Genomic DNA, 16,433 nt, shown 5'->3' with positions numbered 1-16,433 from the left:
GGGGTAAACACAGTAAGAAGTTTAACAACACCAGGTTAAAGTCCAACAGGTTTATTTGGTAGCAAAAGCCACGGTCTTTTGCTTCCAAATACGCTTTTGCTACCAAATAAACCTGTTGGACTTTAACCTGGTGTTGTTAAACTTCTTACTCTATTTGATTGGCCGAATCCAATTGAGTTTCTGATCAATTGAGGGGGGCTCGGTGGCTAGCACTGCTGCTTCACAGCGCCACGGATCCAGGTTCAATTCCGCCCTCGGGTCACTGTCTGTGTGGAGCCTGCACATTCTCCCCGTGTCTGCGTGGGTTTCCTCCGGGTGCTCCGGTTTCCTCCCACACTCCAGAGATGTGCTGGTTGGGTTGATTGGCTGTGCTAAATTGCCCCTTAGTGTCAGGGGGGGCCAGGAGGGTAAGTGCATTGGGTTATGGGGATGGGGCCTGGGTGGGATTGTGGTCGGTGCAGACTCGATGGGCCAAATGGCCTCCTTCTACATTGTCGGGATTTTATGATTCTTCTATGAATTCATTGGCTGGTTGACAAGGAACTTTTGAGCTTTAACGATGCGAACTCAAAGGGCTTGGGACATTATGAGGAACCCGGGGGACCAAAGCTCACAGAAGAATCCACGTCTGGAATGAAGAAGACTGATTCCATGCGGCAAAATCCTGGCCAGGTTTCATATGCAAGTGGAAAGTGGTAAGTTCAGTAAAGTAACAGGTATTTGTGAGTATTTGATGCAGTGAGTATTTGGTTTATGCATTGCAAGTATTTTCTGTTGTTCAAGTCGCTGCAGAATAAAGGAAATTATGTTTAAGTATTTAAAGTCGACTTTGTGTCTTTATTCGCACGTTGAGGTTAAAACACACAAGTTTGTAGAACACTAAGATATTTTTTCCTTCTCAAGTAGGCCGCACGGTGGTTAGCACTGCTGCCTCACAGTGCCAGGGACCCAGGTTCAATTCCGGCCTCGGGTGACAGTCATAGCTAAGGTGTTGAGAAAGATCAACTTAATGCGAGGTAGGTCAAGTCAAAAGTCTGACAGCAGCAGGGAAGAAGCTGTTCTTGAGTCGGATGGTACGCAACCTCAGACTTCTGTATCTTTTTCCCGATGGAAGAAGGTGGGAGAGAGAATGTCCGGGGTGCGTGGGGTCCTTAATTATTCTGGCTGCTTTTCCCGAGGCAGCGGGAAGTGAGTCAATGGATGGGAGGCTGGTTTGAGTGATGGACTGGGCTTCGTTCACGACCCTTTGTAGTTTCTTGTGGTCTTAGCAGCCATACTGAAGGTGACGTCACAGGTGGAGAAGGTGGTGAAGAAGGCATATGGCACGCTTGCCTTTATAGGACGGGGCATAGAGTATAAAAGTTGGGGTCTGATGTTGCAGATGTATAGAACGTTGGTTCGGCCGCATTTGGGATACTGCGTCCAGTTCTGGTCGCCACACTACCAGAAGGACGTGGAGGCTTTGGAGAGAGTACAGAGGAGGTTTACCAGGATGTTGCCTGGTATGGAGGGGCTTAGTTATGAGGAGAGATTGGGTAAACTGGGGTTGTTCTCCCTGGAAAGACGGAGGATGAGGGGAGACTTAATAGAGGTGTATAAAATTATGAAAGGCATAGATAGGGTGAACGGTGGGAAGCTTTTCCCCAGGTCGGTGGTGACGATCACGAGGGGTCATAGGTTCAAGGTGAAGGGGGGGAGGTTTAACACGGATATCAGAAGGACATATTTTACACAGAGAGTGGTGGGGGCCTGGAATGCGCTGCCAGGCAAGGTGGTGGAGGCGGACACACTGGGAACGTTTAAGACTTATCTAGATAGCCATATGAACGGAGTGGGAATGGAGGGATACAAAAGAATGGTCTAGTTTGGATCAGGGAGCGGCACGGGCTTGGAGGGCCGAAGGGCCTGTTCCTGTGCTGTATTGTTCTTTGTATACCAAGCATACAACCAGAAAGGATGCTTTCTATGGCGCATCTGTAAAGGTTCGTGAGAGTCGTAGCTGACATGCCAAATTTCCTTAGTCTTTTGAGAAAGCAGAGGTGTTTAGAGGCGTGATGGTTTGCAAACAATCAATGATGGGTTCATTGTCACCATTAACTGAGACCCGCTTTATATTCCAGGTTCAGGAGCTGAGTTTAGTTTCTGCCAGTTGTTATGTTGGGATTTGAAACCAACGCCAGAGGGTTAGTCGGGGTCTCTGGATTGCTATGCCAGTGGCATTACCATGGTGCCACCATCTCCCCCAAGATAGGACTGGACATCAGCAGCAACAAACTCAATCGACCAGAATGAACATGATTAACGGCAGAATTAACAAAATAATGCAATCTCTGAGGTCACTTGTGAACTCGCTCATGCGTCAGCAGGTTGGCTAACTGAGTGAATCCCTTCCCGCACTTGGAGCAACTGAATGGCCTCTCCCCTGTGTGAACCCGCTGGTGCGTCAGCAGGGCAGACGACTGAGCAAATCTCTTCTCACACAGGGAGCAGGGGAATGGCCTTTCGCCAGTGTGGACCCGTTGGTGCTTCCGCAGCAGGGACGACTGAGTGAACCTACTCCCGCAAAGGGAGCAGGCGAATGGTCTCTCCCCGGTGTGACCTCGTCGGTGGACAGTGAGGGCCGACGATTGACTGAACGCCTTTCCACAGAACGTACAGCCGAACGGCTTCTCCTTCGTGTGAGTCCGCCGGTGTGACTGGAGGACGAACAATGCGGCGAATCCCTTCCCACACGCGGTGCAGGTGAACGGCCTCTCCCCGGTGTGACTGCGCCGATGAGTTTCCAGCTCCGATGGGTAATTGAATTCCTTCTCACAGTCCCCGCATTTCCAAGGTTTCCCCATGGTGTGGCTGCGTTTGTGCCTGGACAGGCCGGATGAATGGCTGAAGCCTCGTCCACACACAGAACATGCGTACGCTTTCTCGCTCTTGTGAGTGGTGCTTTGTGGTTCCATGTTCCAGTTCCTATGATAGTCAGGTTAGGATAAATCGAGCCCCTTCAAAGCTTGGAATTACATTTCCGGCTGCAAATCCCTGCGCAATAGTTTTAAAAGAGAAAACAAGGATTAAAGAACTGTAAAGAGACCTGTAAATCTACATCCCGTAACAGTCCGCCTCCTCCCTGGGCTGAAATCCAAAGTAAGAAGTTTAACAACACCAGGTTAAAGTCCAACAGGTCCAAAGCACCACAAAGCTGAAATCCAAACCCATCTCACCATCTCCATCATTTCTTTCCTCCACTCCCAGTTTTCTCCCTCCCTCTCCTCTGTCTGGGTTCAGTTCTGATGTGGAGGAGCCGGCGTTGGACTGGGGTGAACACAGTAAGAGTTTTAACAACACCAGGTTAAAGTCCAACAGGTTTATTTGGTAGCAAATACCATTCGCTTTCGGCGCGCTGCTCCTTCGTCAGATGGAGTGGAAATCTGCTCTCAAACAGGGCACAGAGACACAAAATCAAGTTACAGCATACTGATTAGAATACGAATCCCTACAACCAGCCAGGTCTTAAAGATACAGACAATGTGGGTGGAGGGAGCATTAAGCACAGGTTAAAGAGATGTGTATTGTCTCCAGACAGGACAGTGAGATTCTGCAAGTCCAGGAGGCAAAGCTGTGGGGGTTACAGACAGTGTGACATTAATCCAACATCCCGGTTTAGGCCGTCCTCGCGTGTGCTTGTCACATGTGTGCTTAGGGTGTGCTTAGGGTGGCACGGTAGCGCAGTGGTTAGCATTGCAGCTTCACAGCTCCAGGGTCCCGGGTTCGATTCTGACTCAGGTCACTGTCTGTGTGGAGTTTGCACATTCTCCTCGTGTCTGCGTGAGTTTCCTCCGGGTGCTCCGGTTTCCTCCCACAGTCCAAAGATGTGCGGGTTAGGTTGATTGGCCAGGTTAAAAATTGCCCCTTAGAATCCTAAAATGCGTAGGTTAGAGGGATTAGCAGGTAAATATGTGGGGGTAGGGCCTGGGTGGGATTGTGGTCGGTGCAGACTCGATGGGCCGAATGGCCTCCTTCTGCACTGTAGGGTTTCTATGAAAATGCTGGAAAATCTCAGCAGGTCTGACAGCATCTGTGGGCAGAGAATAGAGCCAACGTTTCAGGTGACCCTTCATCAGAGCTGAGAGCAAAGAGAATCGGTGGAGATTTATACTATTGGGGTGGGTTGGGAGGGAAACTGGGATTGGACAAAGGGAATGTAAATGAGGATACACAAGGCTGAGAAGGTGCTAAGAGTGTCCATTAAGTGATCAGAATGTGAGAATGACAGAACACTGAAAGGGGGTGGAGGGGGGCAGGGGTGGAAAGGAGAGCTTGAATAGAGAAGTGGAAAAATAGAAGTGGGAAAGAAAGATGATAAAATGGATGAATGAAATGAAAAAGAATAAATGGAAATGCGGTGAAGGTGGAGGAGAGAGTTCATCCTCTTAAGTTGTTGAACTCAATGTTCAATCCAGAAGGTTATAAAGTGCCCAATCGGAAGATGAGCTGCCAGTGGGTAGAACTCAGTGGTAGAGCATTTGACAGCAGATCAAGAAGTACTCGGCTCAAATCCGAGTGCCCCTTTCAGTGTTCAACTAACACTTTCACTCTCTGAGGACCAACCCAGCATTCCCCCTCCACTTGGACCCCTCCCTGCTCTTGATCTTTTCCTTGAGAACTGTCGTCGTGATAGCAGCCATCTCAATTTCTCCGCTTCTCTCAACCACTTTGACTTTGTCTCCTTCCGAGCTTGCTGCACTTTGCTCTCTTAGGACAAACCGCCTGCACCACCCCCCCCGCCCCCCTCCCAACTCAAACTGGAGGAACAGTACCTCATCTTCCGACTGGGCATTTTACAGGATTCTGGACCGAAGATTGAGTGCAACAACTTCAGAGCATGAACTCTCTCTTCCACCTTCACCCCATTTCCATGTATTTTATTTCATTTATCAATTTTATCATTCTTCTTTCTTACTTCCATTTTTCCACTATTCCATTCCAGCTCTCCTTCTTTCCACACTCTTTGCTCCCTTTTCAGGGCAACTGCCACATTCCTCAGGCAGTCCTTTAACAATCTGTACCTCTGTTCTGCCATTCTGATCACTTAATGGACACTCTTAGCACCTTCTCAGCCTTCTGTATCTTTGTTTACATTGCCTTTGTCCAATTCCACACCCACCCCCCCAATAGAAACCATAGAAACCCTACAGTGCAGAAAGATTCCATTCGGCCCATCGAGTCTGCACCGACAACAATCCCACCCAGGCCCTATCCCTACATATTTACCTGCTAATCCCTCTAACCTTCATGTTTACCCACTAATCCCTCTAATCTATGCATCCCGGGACATTAAGAGGCAATTTTAGCATGGCCAATCAACCTAACCCGCACATGTTTGGACTGTGGGAGGAAACCGGAGCACCCGGAGGAAACCCACGCAGACACGGGGAGAATGTGCAAACTCCGCACAGACAGTAACCCGAGCCGGGAATCGAACCCAGGTCCCTGGAGCTGTGAAGCAGCAGTGCTAACCACTGTGCTACCGTGCCGCCCTAATAGTGTAAATCTTTTCTGATTCTCTTTGCCCTTAGCTGTGACGAAGGGTCACCTGGACTCCAAACGTTGGCTCTATTCTCTCCCCACAGATGCTGTCAGACCTGCTGAGATTTTCCAGCATTTTCTGCTTTTGTTTTGGATTCCAGCACCCGCAGTATTTTGCTTTTCATAGAAACCCTACAGTGCAGAAGGAGGCCATTCGGCCCGTCGAGTCTGCATCGACCACAATCCCACCTCGGCCTTATCCCCATGCATTTACCCGAGCTAGTCCCCCTGAGACGAAGGGACAATTTAGCACGGCCAATCCACCTAACCCACACATCTTTGGACTTATATCATAGAATAAAACCAATGGGTCTTACTGGGGGTGTTGGGGCCTCCAGCAGGTGTTTGTGAATCCTCCCCGCCCACCTCCCAGGGTTTCCTTCCTTCCCAGAGATCAGAGTCCTCATTGATTTGAGGTCAAAGTGTAACCTCTTATTTATTGTCCCCCCTCCCCCATCCTCTGATGTGAACCATCCTCCAGTGGCTGAGCCAGGATGGGGCCGTTAACCTTGGCCTGTTCCCGGGAGGGAGGGAGAAGCCCCGCAGCTGCAAACCAGGGAGCTGATGCAATGATTCTGAAGGGTTTGCGGATCCACAAAGTGTTTCCAAATCCTCCCCTAGCCACCGCCTAACGCTGACTCCGGCTTCCCCGGGACAAACAAGCGCCAAGGCCAGCAATGACACTGCGCATGCTCCACATCACAATGCCCCGGGGGGGACTGATTGACGGCAGCTCCGGACCAATAGGAAGGGGGGGCGGGGCTGGAGGACCGAGCGGGAGCGGCTGGTCCTCCAACCAATCGGAGTGAATGAGGGGCGGGACCAGGCTGCGTGATCGGTGATAGTCAGGCGGTGGTGAGCCTGGGAGCCTCGCAGGTGCACTCTGAGCATGCTCAGTGTCAGTCATGGTGGGTGAGTGAGGGGTGGGGGGGAAGGAAGAGATGAGCACAGGGAAACCCCGGCTGCACTGGAAACGGCACCAACTCCTGGCCCAGGCCGCAGGCCCAGGGGCCCACTGACAGCCGTCTTGCGAGCGGGAGTCAGGGCTTGAACAGGGAGTCTGTGTTAGGGAGCCCCTTGTTCAGGGCTTCCTCCCCGATGACAAGCCCGGGTTACCCAGGCAACCGCCCACCACCTCTTTTGGGAGAGGAAGGCGGGTTCTGGTTCTGATGTCCCCGCACGGGCGGCCATCTTGGTAAGGGAAGAGAGAGAGTTGCCAGACGCGGGTTACCCTGGCAACCGGCCGCCGCCATTTTAGAGTCCAGGGTTCAGATCTTTCCCTGAGAGACTGGGATTGACAGATTGGGGGAGAGAATATTCCAGAGAAACTGGAATTCTCTGCTCTGAATTTCTATCCTGCACTCACTGAGTACTCTTTTCAAACCCTTCTCCAGAGGAGGATTTACAGACAGAAAAGCAAATCAAAATTAGCATCAAAATCTGAGAGACTCATCAGGGTCTGAATATCATCAACCTCTGCATGTGGAAGGAGAAATGTTCTGAATTTCTATCCTATACTCGCAGTGAGGGAGGCGACAGCCTAGTAGTATCATCGCTAAACTCTTAATCCAGAAACTCAGCTAATGCTCTGAAGATAAAAGCAAAATACTGCGGGTGCTGGAATCTGAAACAAAAATCAGACAGTGCTGGAAAATCTCAGCAGGTCTGACAGCATCTGTGGGGAGAGAAGAGAGCCGACGTTTCGAGTCTAAATGACCCTTCGTCAGAGCGCAATGTTCTGGGGAACCCGGGTTCGAATCCCGCCACGGCAGATGGTGGAATTTGAATTCAATGAAAAAATCTGGAATTAAGAATCTACTGCGGACGGTGAAACCATTGTCGATTGTCGGAAAAACCCATCTGGTTCACTAATGTCCTCCAGGGAAGGAAATCTGCCGTCCTTGCAAGGTCTGGCCGACACGTGACTCCAGAGCCACACAGCATTGTGGTTAATTCTCAACTGCCCGCCAAAGGGCAACTAGGGATGGGCAATAAATGCCAAATGGGCAATAAATATACCAAATAAACCTGTTGGACTTTAACCTGGTGTTGTTAAACTTCTTACTGTGTTTACCCCAGTCCAACGCCGGCATCTCCACATCAATAAATGCTGGCCAGCCAGCGACAGCCATGTCCCATGAATGAATTAAAAAAAAGACTATTTTAAAATCCTTTTCTAGGGAGGATATGTAGATAGAAAACCAAATCAAATTAAACATTACGTCAAAATCTGACAAGAGATTCCTCAGGATCTGAATATCATTGACCTTTAAATGTGGACCTTTGAATGTGGAGGAAGAAATGTTTGAAAAAAGATTTCAAATATAAGTGTGACCGAAAAAGCACTGAGACATTCACCAGAGTGAATGTTCCATTGAACTGTCTGTGGAAAGAGCTTTAACCAGTTACACAGCCTTAAAAAGACATCACACCATTCACAGCGAGGAGAGACTACAGTGTGTGAATCAGGCTACAACTGATCATCCAACCTGGAGAGACACAAAGATACCAACACCATGGAGAAACCGTGGAAATGTAAGGACTGTGGGAAAGGATTTAATTATCCATCCCTGCTTGAAATCCATCACCGCAGTCACGTTGGACCCAACGCCATGGAGAAACCATGGAAATGTGAGGACTGTGGTAAGGAATTTTATTATCCATCCCAGTTGGAAAACCATCGACGCAGCCACACTGGGGAGAAACCCTTCACCTGTTTTGTGTGTGGGAAGGGATTTACTCAGACAACCTGCCTCATGTCACACCAGCGAACTCACACTGAGGAGAGGCCGTTCAGCTGCGCTTCCTGTGGAAAGCAGTTCAGGTGTTCATCCAGCCTGACTGCGCACCAGCGACTTCACACCGGGGAGAAGCCATTCACCTGCTCTGTGTGTGGGAAGGGATTCACTCATGCATCCGGCCTGTGGTCACATGAGCGAATTCACACTGAGGAGAGGCCGTTCGGCTGTACTTCCTGCGAACAGAGATTCAGGAGTTCGTCCAGCCTCATTGAACACCAGCGAGTTCACACCGGGGAGAGGCCATTCGTTTGTTCCGCTTGTGGGAAGGGATTCACTCGGTCATCTACCTTACTGACACATCAGCGAGTTCACACCGGGGAGAGGCCGTTCAGCTGCAGCTCCTGCGCAAAGAGGTTCAAATGTTCATCTGACCTCCGTGCACACAAACGAGTTCACACCGGGGAGAGACCGTTCACCTGCTCTCAATGCGGGAAGGGATTCACTCAGTCTGCCATCCTGCAGACACACCAGCGCACCCACACTGGGGAGAAGCCGTTCACCTGCTGTGTGTGTGGGAAGGGATTCACTCAGTCATCTAACCTGCTGTCACATCAGCGGGTTGGAAAATGTCTGCAGGGGTTTAATTCTAATGCTAATCCTGTCCAGGATTGACAGTCTGACAATATTTGGTTCGTTTCTGCCGATGGTAACAATTACTATTAATTACAGAAATGTTATATTCTGGACGTGTTGCTGAATTTTGGAGCAGCAGTGCCCCTTTTTCAAAGCACCATCTATGATTTCTCTCCCTTCAAGAACTCTGAACAGGAATCATCATAAAATCCTACAGGGCAGAAAGAGGCCATTCATCCCATCGAGCCTGGATCAACAACAAACCCACCCAGGGCCTAACCCCTTAACCCTACATATTGACCCTGACGCTGAGAGGCAACTTATCATAGCTAAATTGGCTCATATCCACCTAACCTATCACATGAGCGAATTCACACTGGGGTATGTGTTCCACACACACTGACTCTCACTGGGGTATGGGTCCCACACACAGACTCTCACTGGGATACGGGTTCCACACACACTGACTCTCACTGGGGTACGGGTCCCACACACTGACTCTCACTGGGGTACGGGTACCACACACACTGACTCTCACTGGGGTACGGGTCCCACACACACTGACTCTCACTGGGGTACGGGTCCACACACATGACTCTCACTGGGATATGGGTTCCACACACACTGACTCTCACTGGGGTACGGGTCCCGCACACACTGACTCTCACTGGGGTATGGGTCCCACACACAGACTCTCACTGGGGTACGGGTCCCACACACAGACTCTCACTGGGATACGGGTTCCACACACACTGACTCTCACTGGGGTACGGGTCCCACACACTGACTCTCACTGGGGTACGGGTCCACACACATGACTCTCACTGGGATATGGGTTCCACACACACTGACTCTCACTGGGGCACGGGTACCACACACACTGACTCTCACTGGGGTATGGGTCCCACACACACTGACTCTCACTGGGATACGGGTTCTACACTCACTGACTCTCACTGGCGTATGGGTCCCACACACCCACTGACTCTCACTGGGGTACGGGTTCCACACACACTGACTCTCACTGGGGTACAGGTACCACACACACTGACTCTCACTGGAGTACAGGTTCCACACACACTGACTCTCACTGGGGTACGGATTTCAGACACACTGACTCTCACTGGGGTACGGGGTCCCACACACACTGACTCTCACTGGGGTATGGGTCCCACACACACTGACTCTCACTGGGGTACGGTTCCACACACACTGACTCTCACTGGGGTACAGGTTTCATACACACTGACTCTCACTGGGGTATGGGTCCCACACACACTGACTCTCACTGGGGCACGGGTTCCACACACACTGACTCTCACTGGGGTACGGGTTTCATACACACTGACTCTCACTGGGGAACGGATTTCACACACATGGAGTGTGGGAGGAAACCGGAGCACCTGGAGGAAACCCACGCAGACACGGGGAGAACGTGCAAACTCCACACAGACAGTGACCCAAGCCGGGAATCGAACCTGGGTCCCTGGCGCTGTGAGGCAGCAGTGCTAACCACTGTGCCGCCCCTATTTTAATAATAAAATTATGAACTTTTGCTTCAATCCTAAATTGCTTTTGGTGCAAAATTCAGTGTCTGATCAATCATTTCTGACACAGCAACATTTGGTAACGGTGGAACCCACAACAAAGACGAGTATGAGACCCGCTCGGCAGCGATGTCATCTGTCCTTGAAGCAAAAGCAAAGTCGACCTGATATACAACATTAACCCAACAGCTGGAACACTGCATCAGTTGGAAGTAGCCAGGACAGACATAAGCAGGACAGGGAGATACTTATGCCAAGGAATCCAACCTGCCTACAAAACCTATGTGTCACGTATGATGGGATTGTTGTGAAGTTGGTGTTTGTAAAATTATGAAAAAACTTCTGAAATGCCAAGAGTTGTAAAATTTTATGGTTCGGTTAGAAAAGGTTTTTTTTTTGTACTTGAGAGAAGCAGGTACATGCTGTATGTATCCAGACTGAAACAATATATCGGAGGCAAAAACAGCCGGGCCGCTTTGGGAACAGGCTTCAGGCATTCGAATCAGAACATGTTTTTGAATTTTAACCAACCATTTTGAAATAGGCATTTGAGTAACACAGCCTATCAGATTTGAATTTGATGTTTTGATAACCGGTAAACCAATCCTCGGGCGGGGATTTTTGGGTATGTCTTCAGGGGTACAAAAGCCACAGCTCCCAGCTCCAGAATGCCAGCCAGCCACATCCAGACAGCCAGCATCTGCCACAGATCACAGCTTGAGAGAGAGAGACACACAGACAACAACTGTCTGTAGCAGCGTAATAGCCACATTTATGTCTTAAAAGAGCCTCATCTCAATCGTAAAGGTACCAACAAAAGATAGTGAAACAGAAGATAAAGAAGATAGAAGATTCCGGAAGATGACAACCCCGGTTGATGTTTTGAGAGCGACTAAAATTCTATTTCTTTTTGTTAATAAGTGGGAATTGTATTTATCTAAAGAGCATTCCATTAGAATAGTGTTTTATTGGGTTTGTTAATAGTTTAGTGAACCTGTTTACTGTTAGTTAGATAAATAAAGTGTTACTTGCTTTTTTTTTAGAAGGAGTCTCAGGTAGTTATTTTGATTTGACCACTAAAACCAACCTCCCATCCATTGACTCTGTCTACACTTCCCGCTGCCTCGGCAAAGCAGCCAGCATAATCAAGGACCCCACGTACCCCGGACACTCTTCCACCTTCTTCCTTTGGGAAAAAGATACAAAAGTCTGAGGTCACGTACCAACCGACTCAAGAACAGCTTCTTCCCTGCTGCTTTCAGACTTTTGAATGGACCTACCTCGCATTAAGTTGATCTTTCTCTACACCCTAGCTATGACTGTAACACTACATTCTGCACTCTCTCCTTTCCTTCTCTATGAATGGGATGTTTTCTCTGTCGAGCGCGCAAGAAACAATACTTTTCCACTGTATGTTAATACATGTGACAAGAATAAATCAAATCAAATCAAAAGTTGTTGAAGTGCAGATAATCCCCCTTCTCACACACTTTAACAAGATTATGAAGGGAGGTACTTTTCTTTGAGTGGTCAAAGGTTGGTTCTCAGAGAGGAGATCAACCTTCCCCTTCGTAACTGGATCAAAATGGCGCTTCTTGCCCCCCTGAGATCTGCAGATTCTCACCAACGGAAGTAAACAGATGTCCCACTGGGTTGAACACGACTGTGAGCTGTATTCCCCTGAGATGGACATCTCCCAGTCTCTGTTTTGACTCTCCTGCAGCTTCCTGTCATGGTTGAGTTGGACGAGGAACCCTCATCACTTGAGCTGGAAAAGGCCATTGATTGCTGAGCCACCAGAAAGGCCCCCAGCAAGGATGGAGTTCCAGCTGAACTGCTCAGACACGGAAACTCCCATGGACTGTCACACCTTCATGGCCTCCTGATTCTCTGTTGGGAGATAGAATCTGTTCTACAGGAGATGTGTGATGCAAAAAAACCCATCAAAATACACAAAAATAAAGGTGATAGCCGAGAGTGAAACAACAACAGGGGACATCTGGACATACAGTGGTGAGCACTGCTGTCTCACAGCGCCAGGGACCTGGGTTCGATTCCTGGTCTTGGGTCACGGTCTGTATGGAGTTTGCACGTTCTCTCCATGTCTGCGTGGTTTCATCCCGGTGCTCCGGTTTCCTCCCACACTCCAAAGATGTGCGGGTTCGGTGGATTGACCCCGCTAAATTGCCCCAGAGTGTCAGGGGGATTAGCAAGGTAAATGTGTGGGATCATGGGAATAGGGCATGGGTGGGATTGTGGTCAGTGCAGACTTGATGGGCCAAATACGGAAAGTCCCATCAACTGCCACACCTTCCTGATGTCCTTCTTCTCAGCAGCTAAGTTCTGTTCCACAGGATGTATTGATTGAAAAATGATCTCGGTTTGCAAAACAATCTACTGCCGCACCTTGCTAACCACTTCCCTCTCTGTTCCAAAGACCCATGGATTGCCAGGCTGATCCCTGTAACTGATTCTCCCCTTGTACAAAACATCGATTTTCATCTGGGAGACACGAGCCACTGACAGAGGAAAATGGTCCAGCCAGTGTGTATCGCAGTGGCAAACAGCGGTTTGGTAACCGGCACCAACATTGAAAATAACAACCCACAACCCACATCTGAAAACCGCTTCATAAGAGGGTGGCACGGTGACCCAGTAGTTAGCACTGCTGCGTCACAGCGCCAGGGACCCGGGTTTGATTCCCGGCTTGGGTCACTGTCTGTGTGGACTCTGCACATTCTCCCTGTGTCTGTGTGGGTTTTTTCCGGGTGCTCCGGTTTCCTCCCACAGCCCGAAAGACGTGCAGGTTAGGAGCAATGGCCGTGCTAAATTCTCCCTCAGTGTACCCGAACAGGCGCCAGAGTATGACGAGCGGATTTTCACATTAACTTCATTGCAGTGTTAATGTCAGCCTACCCCGACACTAATTAATAAACAACTTGTGGCAGAGCTTGCCTCTCTGGGATTGATCTTTTTAACCATCAGTAAAAGTAAACTATATGAACTTCCTTCTATCCCCAGCAGATTTGTTTTGCTGCATGTACATCATCTTAGTCAGTGGAAGATGTCAACGACGATTCCACTGCAGTACAGAGGGAACACAACAACATCTATAAAAGAGTAGGGCTGGAATGAAAATAGGAATTAAGGAATAAGATAGGACAAATCATAGAGAGATAGCACAAATACTAAATCATTGTTTCTTTCAGTATTTATGAGGGAGATAGAACAGGAAGTTGAGTCATTGAATGATGGCATGAGTTTTCAGATAAGTACAGGTAATGTACTTATAATCCCCTAGTACTTATAAATCTCCTGGTATGAATGGATTACATCCAAACATTTTAAAAGAACCGAGGGAAGAGATAGCAGAGACATTACTGCTCATATTTAATAACTCACTAAAAATGAGGCCCAGGGCTCAGCTCCTCCCTCTGTGACTGGATCCTAGGCTTCCTAACCCACAGACCGCAATCAGTAAGGATAGGCAACAACATCTCCTCCACGATACGGTGGCGCAGTGGTTAGCACTGCTGCCTCACAGTGCCAGGGACCCAGGTTCGATTCCCGGCTTGGGTCCCTGTCTGTGCGGAGTCTGCATGTTCTCCCCGTGTCTGCGTGGGTTTCCTCCGGTTGCTCCGGTTTCCTCCCACAGCCCGAAGATGTGCTGGTTAGGATGATTGGCCGTGCTAAATTCTCTCTCAGTGTACCCGAACAGGTGCCGGAGTGTGGTGACTGGGGGATTTTTCACAGTAACTTCATTGCAGTGTGAATGTAAGCCTATTTGTGATGAATAAATAAATAAATATACTCCTTATGCACCTCTGACTGTGTGGCCAAATTCGCCTCCAATCCAATTTTCAAGTTTGCTGACGACACCACCGTAGTGGGTCGGATCTCAAACAATGACGAGACAGAATACAGGAAAGAGATAGAGAATCTGGTGAAAAGGTACAACAACAATAACTTCCTTCAATGTCAGGAAGCGGAGAGGAGGGCATATCCCTGTCCACATCAATGGGGATGAAGGATAAATGCTGGAGAGCTTCAAGTTTCTAGGTGTCCAGATCACCAACAACTTGTCCTGGTCCCTCCACACCGACACTATAGTTAAGAAAGCCCACCAACGCCTCTACTTTCTCAGGAGGCTAAGGCAATTTGGCATGTCTGCTACGAGTTGTAGATTTTGTTTTGAAGATTCAATAGAGGTTGATATTCATAAGAACATAAGAAATAGGAGCAGGAGTAGTCCATCTAGCCCCTCGAGCCTGCCCCGCCATTCAATAAGATCATGGCTGATCTGACGTGGATCAGTACCACTTACCCGCCTGATCCCCATAACCCTTAATTCCCTTACCGATCAGGAATCCATCCATCCGCGCTTTTAACATATTCAGCGAGGTAGCCTCCACCACCTCAGTGGGCAGAGAATTCCAGAGATTCACCACCCTCTGGGAGAAGAAGTTCCTCCTCAACTCTGTCCTAAACTGACCCCCCTTTATTTTGAGGCTGTGCCCTCTAGTTTTAACTTCCTTGCTAAGTGGAAAGAATCTCTCCGCCTCCACCCTATCCAGCCCCTTCATTATCTTATAAGTCTCCATAAGATCCCCCCTCATCCTTCTAAACTCCAACGAGTACAAACCCAATCTCCTCAGCCTCTCCTCATAATCCAAACCCCTCATCTCCGGTATCAACCTGGTGAACCTTCTCTGCACTCCCTCCAAGGCCAATATATCCTTCCTCATATAAGGGGACCAATACTGCACACAGTATTCCAGCTGCGGCCTCACCAATGCCCTGTACAGATGCAGCAAGACATTTCTGCTTTTATATTCTATCCCCCTCGCGATATAGGCCAACATCCCATTTGCCATTTGCCTTTCAAAGTTAACTATTTTACTGCAGAACAACTTCAGCTGGGAGTCAGTTAATTAAGAGGAAGGATCCCAGACAGCGGTTTTTCAAGGTACACTGCAGGTCTGAGAGCTCAATCAGATCTCTCAGCTCAGGAGAGCTCAACAATTCCACACACTGTCCACAGGGGAGTTCCCCACTGCTGCAGTGGGACCAACATCCATGCTTGAAGACCATAAGGAACAGGAACAGCAGTAGGCTGTTTGGCCCCTCAAGCCTGCTCCACCATTCAATGGCTGATCTGACATTCCTCACATCCACTTTCCTGTCCTTTTGCCCCGTTACGGGGAAAACCATTTTATCCATTACTGATAAAAAAAAATCTATCTCAGCTTTAAATTTACAGAAGAACTCTGCCCCTCTCTGTGGCAAGGAGTTCCAAAGATTTACAACCCTCTGAGAGAAGAAATTCCCCCTCATCTCAGTTTTAAATTGGCGCCCTTTTATTCTGAGACCGTGCCCTCTGGTCCCAGACTCCCCCATGGGGAGAAACATCCTCTTTACACTGTCAAGCCACTTAAGAATCCTAGAATCATAGAAACCCTACAGTGCAGAAGGAGGCCATTCGGCCCATCGAGTCTGCACCGACCACAATCCCACCCAGGCCCTACCCCCACATATTTACCCGCTAATCCCTCTAACCTACGCATCACAGGACTCTAAGGGGCAATTTTTAACCTGGCCAATCAATCTAACCCGCACATCTTTGGACTTGGTTGGCACGGTAGCACAGTGGTTAGCACTGCTGCTTCACAGCTCCAGGGACCTGGGTTCGATTCCCGGCTCGGGGTCACTGTCTGTGTGGAGTTTGCACATTCTCCTCATGTCTGCGTGGGTTTCCTCCGGGTGCTCCGGTTTCCTCCCACAGTCCAAAGATGTGCGGGTTAGGTTGATTGGCCATGCTAAAATTGCCCCTTAGTGTCCTGAGATGTGTAGGTTCGAGGTATTAGTGGGTAAAATATGTAGAGATATGGGGGTAGGGCCTGGGTGGGATTGTGGTCGGTGCAGACTCGATGGG

General features: G+C 49.0%; 2 protein-coding genes across 2 annotated transcripts in view; one reads left to right on the top strand and one right to left on the bottom strand.

The window, feature by feature from the left end:
- Positions 1-819: 819 nt before the first annotated feature.
- On the bottom strand, positions 820-6,276 carry LOC144480834 (uncharacterized). Its single transcript, XM_078200456.1, has 3 exons — positions 5,898-6,276; positions 3,216-3,422; positions 820-3,033 (listed from the first exon to the last, which is right to left on the bottom strand). Exon 3 carries the CDS (start codon positions 2,952-2,954, stop codon positions 2,337-2,339), a length of 618 nt encoding a protein of 205 aa, XP_078056582.1. The 5' UTR covers positions 2,955-3,033; positions 3,216-3,422; positions 5,898-6,276; the 3' UTR covers positions 820-2,336.
- A 262-nt stretch (positions 6,277-6,538) lies between these two features.
- LOC144480852 (uncharacterized) overlaps positions 6,539-16,433 on the top strand; it is a 41,995-nt gene continuing 32,100 nt past the window's right edge. Inside the window, exon 1 of the mRNA XM_078200474.1 lies at positions 6,539-8,939. Within this exon, the coding sequence (XP_078056600.1) occupies positions 8,097-8,939 (843 nt within the window). The 5' untranslated portion in view covers positions 6,539-8,096. The remainder of the gene's footprint in view (positions 8,940-16,433) is intronic.

The sequence above is a fragment of the Mustelus asterias genome, chromosome 30 (assembly GCF_964213995.1).
Source record: "Mustelus asterias chromosome 30, sMusAst1.hap1.1, whole genome shotgun sequence".
Classification (NCBI taxonomy): Eukaryota; Metazoa; Chordata; class Chondrichthyes; order Carcharhiniformes; family Triakidae; genus Mustelus; species Mustelus asterias.
This window is presented reverse-complemented; position numbering and strand designations above follow the sequence as displayed.